This window comes from Arachis duranensis, chromosome 3 (genome assembly GCF_000817695.3).
Source record: "Arachis duranensis cultivar V14167 chromosome 3, aradu.V14167.gnm2.J7QH, whole genome shotgun sequence".
Lineage (NCBI taxonomy): Eukaryota > Viridiplantae > Streptophyta > Magnoliopsida > Fabales > Fabaceae > Arachis > Arachis duranensis.
Genome location: NC_029774.3, coordinates 132,117,384 through 132,127,446, shown reverse-complemented (window position 1 = coordinate 132,127,446; position 10,063 = coordinate 132,117,384). Strand labels below are relative to the sequence as shown.

General features: G+C 36.4%; 2 protein-coding genes across 2 annotated transcripts; both read right to left on the bottom strand.

Moving 5' to 3' along the window:
• Window positions 1-6,760: 6,760 nt before the first annotated feature.
• Window positions 6,761-8,272, bottom strand: LOC107481946 (uncharacterized). The gene has a single exon (XM_016102303.1). The coding sequence runs from the start codon at window positions 8,270-8,272 to the stop codon at window positions 6,761-6,763; it is 1,512 nt and encodes a 503-aa protein (XP_015957789.1).
• Window positions 8,273-8,374: 102 nt separating this feature from the next.
• LOC107481947 (uncharacterized) lies at window positions 8,375-9,447 on the bottom strand. Its single transcript, XM_016102305.1, has 2 exons — window positions 9,435-9,447; window positions 8,375-9,393 (listed from the first exon to the last, which is right to left on the bottom strand). Exons 1-2 carry the CDS (start codon window positions 9,445-9,447, stop codon window positions 8,375-8,377), a joined length of 1,032 nt encoding a protein of 343 aa, XP_015957791.1.
• Window positions 9,448-10,063: the final 616 nt, after the last annotated feature.

Here is a 10,063-nt window from a genome sequence, read left to right as displayed (position 1 = left end):
ATCCAAATGTATATAAATTTTATTGAATTTAAAATCGAATTAAAATAAAAGAATAAGTTCGGTATATATTTAAGGTCAAATTTAAATTAGATAAATCCGCCGGCCAAGTACCCCCTGCCTGAAACCGAATGGCTGAAACTGAAGCACGCAAATAAAAGATGCCGCGATCCGTGAGTCGTAGAAAAAGAGATAGAGAGAGAGAGAGTTCCTTCTGACGTGGCACTTTAAGCTCATTAGCCATGACACGTGGCAAAGATACACTAGCGGACCCCATTCCCCCCTAATTTTGCGGCCCATCATCCACTTGAAGCCAACCCGAACCGAAAGACCCACCTTGGAGAGCGCAGCCAAACATGGCCTTAACGGTGTGCTTGTGCGCTACATTTCTTGTTTGGCATTTTCTTCCTCCAAGAGGCAGGAAACCAAACCAAAGTAGTATTGAAACTTCTGAACCTAGATTCTCATTGAAGGACAAAAATATCCCTCCCCATTATTGTTTTTACCTTTGTGTCACTCACAAATCACAATCTCTCTCCCTCACGTGCCCTTGAACGGTCCTCCAAGGCTCCAACACCCAACTTGCCACTACCCCACTAATCTGTCCGTGACTCCCTTTTTAATTTCCAAACATTATTATATGTCAATAATTCTGTAATTAATTAAGTCTTTGGTAATATTAGTCATTTTTTATAAAATTATTTTTTATTTTAAATTTTAACATACGGAATATTAATTTTAAATTTTAATCATAAATTTTAAATTTTTTTAAAGTAATGATTTAAAAAATAATTTTAAATTAAAATATTAAATATATACAAATTAATTTTTTATATTTATTTTATGAAAAATATTAGGAAATTAATAATTTATATCAATATTAATCAACATCTTGTCAAAATCTTACTTTTATACAATTAAAATTTAGGATCAATAATTTAGTATTTAGAATTTAAAGTGTTGGTCAAATATTGGCTAAAAATAAATAAATTTTGTTAATTATCTAATATTATTCTTATTTTATTTTGATAAAAATGATAGGATATCTTTTAAAAATTAAAGGATAAATTATTTTTTATTATCATATTAGATTTATTCTATACACTTTTAAAGAATCAAATAATTATTTTAATCAATTTAACTTATTGTTAAAGTTTAGATAAAAACAAACTTTAAAACATGTGTTAAATGTACTAAAAAATTATTACATAAATATTTATCAAACTTTTATATTTTTATAATAATAAAAATAATATAATAAATAAATTAGTTAACGGTGAATTCAAAGATGATATTCATATTCAACTAAAATATATCAAAAGATCTATTTAATGTGTTAAATAAATACATAATTAAATTTATTGTACGATGCATTAATATAAAAAAAATATAATTTATCCTCTGATTTTCAAGATATCGTACATATTGCTTTTTTTATGAATTTAAATATTTTAAAATGAGAAATTTAGTAAAATAAAAAACTACTCACGCACCATTAAATTTATAACTTTTATAAAATATATATTTAATTATTTTAATTTAAAAATAATTAATTATTTACTTTATTATTTTACCAAACCTCAAATGAACAATATCGTTGTTAATGTATACGTTATCACATGCAAGTGTTATCGTAAATTGCCAGCAAATAGCATTGATAACTCTTGAGTTTATTAATTAGAAGCAATCATGCATGATTATAAACAGATTAAGGTGTATTTATTTTATTTTCTGTAACGGTCCAAATATATTTCATTAACTAGTATGCTGAGTAGAATATTTCAGAGACCCCCATGCTCCTGTTGGTCTGCTGCTGCTCCTATTTGGCAGTCAACAATATTAATGTGTCTTCAGTTTCTGCTACAATAATTCACCTCACCTAATCAAAACCCAACGAGCAACCGTTGGAATATCATCTCTATTGTCACATACTAGAAGAAACATATACATGATATATTTCCTCTTAAATAATTTTTTATTTTTTTTATAATCAATATTTCTGAATTTCTCTCCTTCAATACTAGAATAATTATTTGGAATTGGAGTATATATTTAATATGATATTTTTATTTATTAGAAAATAGAAATTACTGCAAGAAGAAGATGATTTCGGTGAATAATGATTTGTTTGTTTTAAATTTTAATAGTACTAATGATCATAGTAGGAAGATGAACGGCTGGGATTGACTACCCTAGGGATAACCACCAAAACTCACGTGCACGGCATCCACCCAATACAGCGTCATCAACTATGCGGCTTGGGATCCAGTGCGAAGATCCCATTTTCCCATCCCCAAGCACTGGTCACTCACAGCGTAGCTTAGGGATTTGGTGTTCGCGCGGTCTAAAATGCGCCATTTCATTGTAAACAAACGACACCGTTCCCTCGTGGTTCCTTCCCCACAAAAGCGCTCGTTTCTCAATGAAGTGGAAAGAAAAAGGACAACTTTTCACCCTAGCCAAATCTACTTTTTAAAACTTTGTAATTACTATAGTTCTATTTTCTAATAGAAAAGGATCAAGGAGTAAATAAAAGGGGAAAATAGTTTATTTTATGCGCGTGAAATGTGGGTCCCGCTAAGCGATGAGTTGCGAAAAGGTAACGGCAATGGGGACGAACGTTAAATGAATTGAAAGAGAGAGAGGCGGTGCAGGAGTGACGGCGTTAAGTACGGGGGGCAACGGCTACTTGATGAGGGTGGTGAGTGGTGAGGTGGAGGCGGAAGGGGACAGCCGGACAGCGTGTCACGTCAGCTGTGAAGCACCAAGTTGCAACTTGGCCATTAGAATGAGAATCAGGGGTTGATATGACATATATTTGGCAAAACAAGACAACGGCATTACAATGGTCAATTATTCACATCTATCAATCAAATTTAGTATACTAAACTATTCATCCCCTTTTCTTTAATCTCATTTTTAATTTAACAAAATTTTGTTTTAAATATATTTTATATTCAAAGTAATATATATTTAAAATTTTAAGTGCTGAAAATATAAATGAGTAAATAATATAAAACACTAAGAATCAAATATAAAAAATTGTTCTCATTCACATCGAGCTAATCATCCTACATATCAAGTTATCAATAACACTACACCTATTAATCATTTTCTTAAATTTTTAATAAAAATATTGATAGATATTTAGATAATATATTTGTAATGGTCATAGTAAATTCATTTTAATGCAATTTTTTTTTAATTAGATAAATGTTAATATATTTGTAAAGAATCATGCGTTTTGATTGGGGGCGCGCCAAGTTCTACGCTGCTGGAAAATTGATTGTCACGTGAGAGCCGCGTGGCATAATCACTGGGGTCATGGGCGCCGAATTTTCGAACGCTGGCCTACGCAATTCTCATTTTTCGTTCATTTAATGCCCTTGCTCCTATCACACTTATTTTCGCATATTGACACGTGGTTTGATAACTTTGATCCATAGAAGTGTGCAGGCACACGAGGGTATTAATGTCTTTCAATACTTGGAAGGTGATATACCAAAAATATGCACGGACGTTTATATCAAATAGAACAAAAATTTTTATTTATAAAAAGTATTTAATTTTTGTCTACCACAATATAAACTAATTTTATACAAATATTCAATTGTGTATTGTTATATTATTAAAATTAATTATTGAAAATAATTTGTAATTTAAAAATATTTAAATATATAAATTTAATTAAATAATTATATAAAAAAATTATATTATTTGTACATTGAAAGTAAATACTTTTCACAATAAATCATATTAGGGAAAAAGTTATTTATTTTTTTATTAAATTTACCAAATAAATTGATCCTTTACATACATCAAAGATAATTTCATTATTTAATTAATTTTATTAGTGTAGTTTTTTCATAAATGGTTTTAACATATCACACATAATCTGAAAAAACGCCAAACAATTCATATTTAAGTAGTATATAAACAAGAAGAACAAGGTTTTGATTTTCCCCGCTCTTTGTGTAGATTTTATTCTATTTAGTAAACATTTGTTTTACATAGAAATTAGAAATTTAAAACATTCGTTATAGAGAGAAATAAACATGTATGACTTTTAAAAATAAATAATAACTTAAGTGTTATTAAAAGGAATAAAATTAGTCATTTACTATTAAAAAAGGTCTACTTAAAAAAAATCTTTTTTACAAGTCATATATATTTAACTTTTATAATAAACGTTTAGTTTCTTGTATATAAAATATACAAAAAAGAAGTATATATACACAATAGAATGAACTCTAAAAATAAATTATTAGAATTAGAATTATGTCTATGCAAAAATATAGAGATTACAACTTCTAATATAGTGTAACTTCCCCGTTTAACTTTATACGTATTTACTTGCCTTTGAAATATAGTAAAAAGATGGAATTTTATTAAAGGGGTTATCCTTTTTCTGTACAAAAGTTGCTAGAATATGATTACCCATCTCGGCCTTGATCATTCTTCTTTATATTTTTCTCTTATGGATTGGTTACTGCTCTGGCGTCCTCTGCTTTTATTTGTCATTCGTGCTTTTGTTATTATGGATTTTTTAACACTTTATCCCTAGTCTTCAGAGTTTTGTTTTTAATCCTTTTATTGAATTTCATTTTAAACCATTATAGGCCAATGTCCACCGCAAGTAATAATTGTCTCTCTTCTTTATTTTAATTTAAAATTTCACGCTACAAAGATATTTGATGAATTCATAAAGTACCGCAATTAAAAATTGTATCTAGGAAATATGAGGTGTAGATAAAAGAAGAGGATGCAAATTATAAGGTAGTATTTATTTTTGGAGGCATGATATAAATATATGAATAATATATATTTAAAAAGTGTTTGAAAATAAAAATATGAACATTAAACATATTATTATCAATACATGAATCAACCAGGACGAATTATTATATAATTCGAATCAATATGATTCGAATTTTGTTTACAAGTAATTCGAATTGATATGATTCGAATTACTAGGAAGCCAAGAATCCAATGAAGTTCGAAACAACTTGTTTCGATTTACATCAAAGTAATTCGAATTTATTTAATTCGAATTACTAGGAGAAGCGCATTGTAGGGAGGTTCGAATCAACTTGATTCGAATTAGGTGGAATTTGAGTTGCATAGTAATTCGAATCAACTTGATTCGAATTACAAGGAGTTCGGCTATAAAAGGAGTTCGAGCCAACTTCATTCGAATCACTTTCTCATTCTCCAACCCCACCAAATCCCAGAGAAGAAGACCAACGTTCAGTACGAGTGCGACCAGAGCGGCTGTTTCTGTCGATGGGGGACGATCCGGGAAGGCTTTATCGTTTGGATGGAGTAGCTCATATCGCCGGTGTGATCAACGACGAGGTTAGTGGTTTATGAAAGCGGTTTATGATAACTGTATTTGTTATTGGTTTTTTATAATGGTTTATGTTACTGTTAGTGGTTTAGGATAGTGGTTTAGGAAAATAGTGTAGGCTAGTGGTTTTTGTTGATGGTATTTGTTGATGGTTTTTCTTAATGGTTTTGTTTTAGCGGTTTATTGTTAATGGTTTTTGTTAATGGTTTTTGTTAATGGTTTATTGTTAATGGTTTTTGTTAATGGTTTTTGTTAATGATTTATGTTAATGGTTTTTGTTAATGGTTTTTGTTGATGGTTTTGTTTTAGCGGTTTATGGTTAATGGTTTTTGTTAATGGTTTTTGTTAATGATTTATGTTAATGGTTTTTGTTAATGGTTTTTGTTGATGGTTTTGTTTTAGCGGTTTATTGTTAATGGTTTTTGTTAATGGTTTTTGTTAATAGTTTGTGCATCTGTTCTAATTATGCGGTTTATGTACTGGCCAGCCTCGTCGTTGCATATCCAGCGTTAGGCGGCAACAGGGGATGCGTCTTGATGAGAGGTATGTCCCGTACTTGCAGATGGCGGGACTTTACCATCTTGCGAGACTGAACGACAGATGGTTCCGACTAGACGAGCCCCTAGTCAGCGCATTCGTCGAGAGGTGGCGGCCTGAGACGCACACCTTCCACATGCCGTTCGGAGAGTGCACTATCACGCTTCAGGACGTCGCATACCAGCTGGGGTTGCCAGTCGACGGAGATTATGTTAGTGGTTGCCTTACGGACTTCCACCTTTACATTGAGGGTGGGAGACCTGCTTGGCAGTGGTTCCATGAGTTGCTCGGTATTTTACCTCCGGAGAACCAGGTGCAGACCCGTCCATGTTGCGCCTATGATCCCCAGACAGCCAGTTCCGGATGACAGCGACGAGTCGATTGAGGATGAGGAGCCACTTATTCGTAGGGGCTACCGGACACGGGTGCCACGCCGTTGCGGCACTGGATCGCACCTGTTTAGATGATTCATGGATAGTGGTGTATGTCTTGTTGTCATATTTATATTGTGAACTTTGTTGGTTGGTTATCATTGTTATGGTATGTACTTTTTTTTATTGTGAACTTTGTATGTCTTGTTGTCATATTTATATTATGTACTTTCTTATTACGTCGATGTGTTCTACTTTTATGTTATGATTTATAGTTTCATGTTATCTTATTCGTTATCAGTCGTTCCATGATATAATGTTGTTTGTTATAGTTATAAATGTCAACGAATTAAAAGACATTGAACAGAACTAGATGGTACAAATAACAAGTTTCATTACACATACGAAACAAAGTAGTTCCAGACAAGTTGTAATACAATAAAACTTAAAAACAAATAGAAGACAAGTGCTAATACATTAACAAACAAACACATACATAGCAAATCGCCTACTGATTTCCATCAGTCCCGCTGGGGCCTGCGGCTTGTGGACAACTACGCCTGGTGTGACCTGGCTGCCTGCAGAGGCCACATCTCTTTGGCCGGTTTGGATCTGCTTCATCCATGTTGGTTCGAATTCTTGTGGATCTAGGACGACCCTCCCTCGCACGCCTCATACTCGGATCCGGTATAACGGTAGGCCCGGGATAAGGTGGCCAGAAACCCTCCGGAATGGGAGGGGCAAATCCCATCTGGTAGACACCAAAAACGGAGCTAAGGCGATATACCTCGTGGACGTAAGGCTGCCATGTAAGCCGTGAATAAGCACAGCATGCCAGTGCGTGCGGACAGGGAAAATAAAGTGCTTGGAAGTATCCACAATCACAAGTCTTGGACCCTAATGAGACCCTGTACGTACCAAGAGAGAATGAGCCTGTCGGAGTCGTCTCAGCAACGGTGTACTCCGAGTTATCCCTGTCGTAAACAGTAACCGTGAAGCACCTGGCTGTCTTCAGGTTGGCCTCGATACACTTTACTAGGTATTGACTGAATTGTTGTCCAGTACCCATCTGAGCCTCTGCCTCCCTACCCTTACGGACAAATAGCTCAGCTAGCCTTCCGTATGTGGCCTTAACCAGCGAGCAAACAGGGAGGTTTCTAACCCCCTTCAGGATTGAGTTGACACATTCCGAAATATTGGTCGTCATGTGCCCGAATCTCCGACCCTCATCACAGTGCTGTGTCCACAACGAATACTCGATTCGGTTCGCCCACTCACACATTGCCGGATTCTCAGAGCGCAGAATGTCAAACCAGTAGTCGAACTCCACCTCGGTCTTGGCATATGCGGCATTAACAAGAAGCCTCCGGGCATCTTTTCCCTTGAACGTCAAGGCAAAATTCGCTGCAACGTGTCGAATGCAGAACGCCCTGTACGCAGCAGGCGGTAGCCATCCCCCATCCGGAGCCTCGAGGGCTGCCTTGATGCCGTTATGCCTATCTGAAATAACTAACAGACCCGGCTGAGGTGTCACGTGCTCACGGAGGTGGGAAAGAAAGAAAGACCATGACTCAGCATTCTCACCCTCAACTAGTGCAAATGCCACGGGGAGGATGTTCGAGTTTCCGTCTTGTGCAATGGCGACTAGCAGTGTTCCCCCATACTTCCCATATAAATGGGTGCCATCAATACTCACCAAAGACTTGCAATGACGGAATGCCTGGATACAAGGGGGGAAAGTCCAGAACAGCCTATGAAAATAAACCTGAGAATCGTCAACCTGTCCCCCAACTCGAACAGGGCAAGTCCTGAGGACGGCTACAGTGCCAGGCATCGTCAGCTGAACTCCTAAAACCCACCTAGGGAGCTCATTGTACGACTCGTCCCAGTCCCCATATATGACGGCAACGGCCTTCTGCTTCGCCATCCATACCCTCCTGTACGTAGGCCTGAACCCAAAGTGTGCGGCCGTGGCATTTTGAAGCACCTTGATGTTCACAGCAGCATCAGCCCTAACCATCGGCATAACGAAGGTGGATATGACATGGTAGTCCAGACTCCTATGGTCGCTGGAGATGGAGCTGGCAAGACATGTATGCGGTCCGTTGTATCGCTTCACTTCCTAGATACCCTTCCGCTGTCGGAGACTCAACCGAATTAGCCATGTGCACCCATTCCCAAACTCAGAACACTTTCCCACATACCTGCGGTAGTCAGACTCAACGACCTTGTACTGGACCCCTCGGCGGATACTGTACGTCTTCACACTCAACAGCGCCTCATCTTTATCCTGAAATTGTTGGCCAACCTGGAACTCGTTCATACCGGCAGACCCCTCGGTATCTCTAGCACCAAATCCTGAGGCCTGCAGAGCAATGTCGTCCTGCCGCATGGCATCCAGGTCCAATGAGGAAAAATGGGGTGGATACTGCTGTGTGCCAGAACTAGATCCACCTATAGCCCTTGTCGGAACAGTAGTTCCAACATCATCGCCGCTTTCATCAGCGATGAAATCCGGCTCCACGTCATCGTCATCTGGATCATCAAACAAACCATCACCAACACCAGCCGGTGTGGGACAATGTACCTCGGTGGGAATATGTTCCCCATACCGAACCTCGTCTCCAACATTGCCGCTCAGATCAACGGCAAACGAAGGGGACGCAACAGGCTGCATCGGTGGCTCATACACAGGAGCAGAGGATGAAGCAACAGCAGGTCTCGAGCTCGAGCCGGCAACCGCGGCTATAGTAGTGGCATTCCGGTTCGAACCACCCGAGCTAGATACCACATCAACCAACTTTGCCAACAGCTCTGGTGTCCTTACCTCGGGAAACTGCCTACGAGAAAGAAACATAACCTGCAAGTCCTCCTCACTACCGATTGTGAAACAATCAAACTTCACGGTGTCATGGAGCACCGCTGTAGGAATGCGGTAGAAAAACTTCTTGACCCTTTTAACGCCTTCAAGACCCAGCTTCTCCAGCACAGAGCTAACAAGTGCATCGTACGTGGTTGTCGGCGTAACGATAATACATAGGGGATCCTTATCAGTGAACTTCACGCCGGACCGAGTTTTTCTCTTAATCGACCCTCTGTAATGTACCTGCACTAGGAAACTATCCTCACTAGCTATCTCACCTCTTTGTTGAGAGCAACATGAGTTCACAACATATATATACAGCTCCGGCTCATTGTAATTCGAATCAACTAAATTCGCACTATATATATATAATTCGAATCAATTGGATTCGAATTACAATTGCTCATTAGATTCGAATTAGTTAGGTGTAATTCGAAACAACTTGTTTCGAATTACTTAACAATGTCTCTTCCTAGTAATTCAAATTAACTAAGTTCGAATTATGTTCATATAATTCGAAACAACTTGTTTCGAACTTCATTCATTTGTTGCCTTCCTAGTAATTCGAATCATATCAATTCGAATTACTTGTAAACAGAATTCGAATCATATTGATTCGAATTATATAATAATTCGTCCTGGTTGATTCATGTATGGATTTTTGATTTGGCTTAATTAGGTAATTTTGAGCTCTCCTTGACTCATTTGGGTTTTTTACCCTTATGTTTTTATCAAAGATAATGATAAATATGAAATTTAAAAGAATGGACACGTATTTTTTTATAAATTTTGTTTTATTTTTTATTCATAGATATTTTTTATTATTTTACTATTACCTCTTTTTTATTTTTTTTATTGTATTTGTTCGTAGAGAAGTACTTTTTTTTCTGTTTTTTTTCTATCTTTTTTTTTCAGATATTCTCTTTTTGTAAAAATTTTTATTCGGAT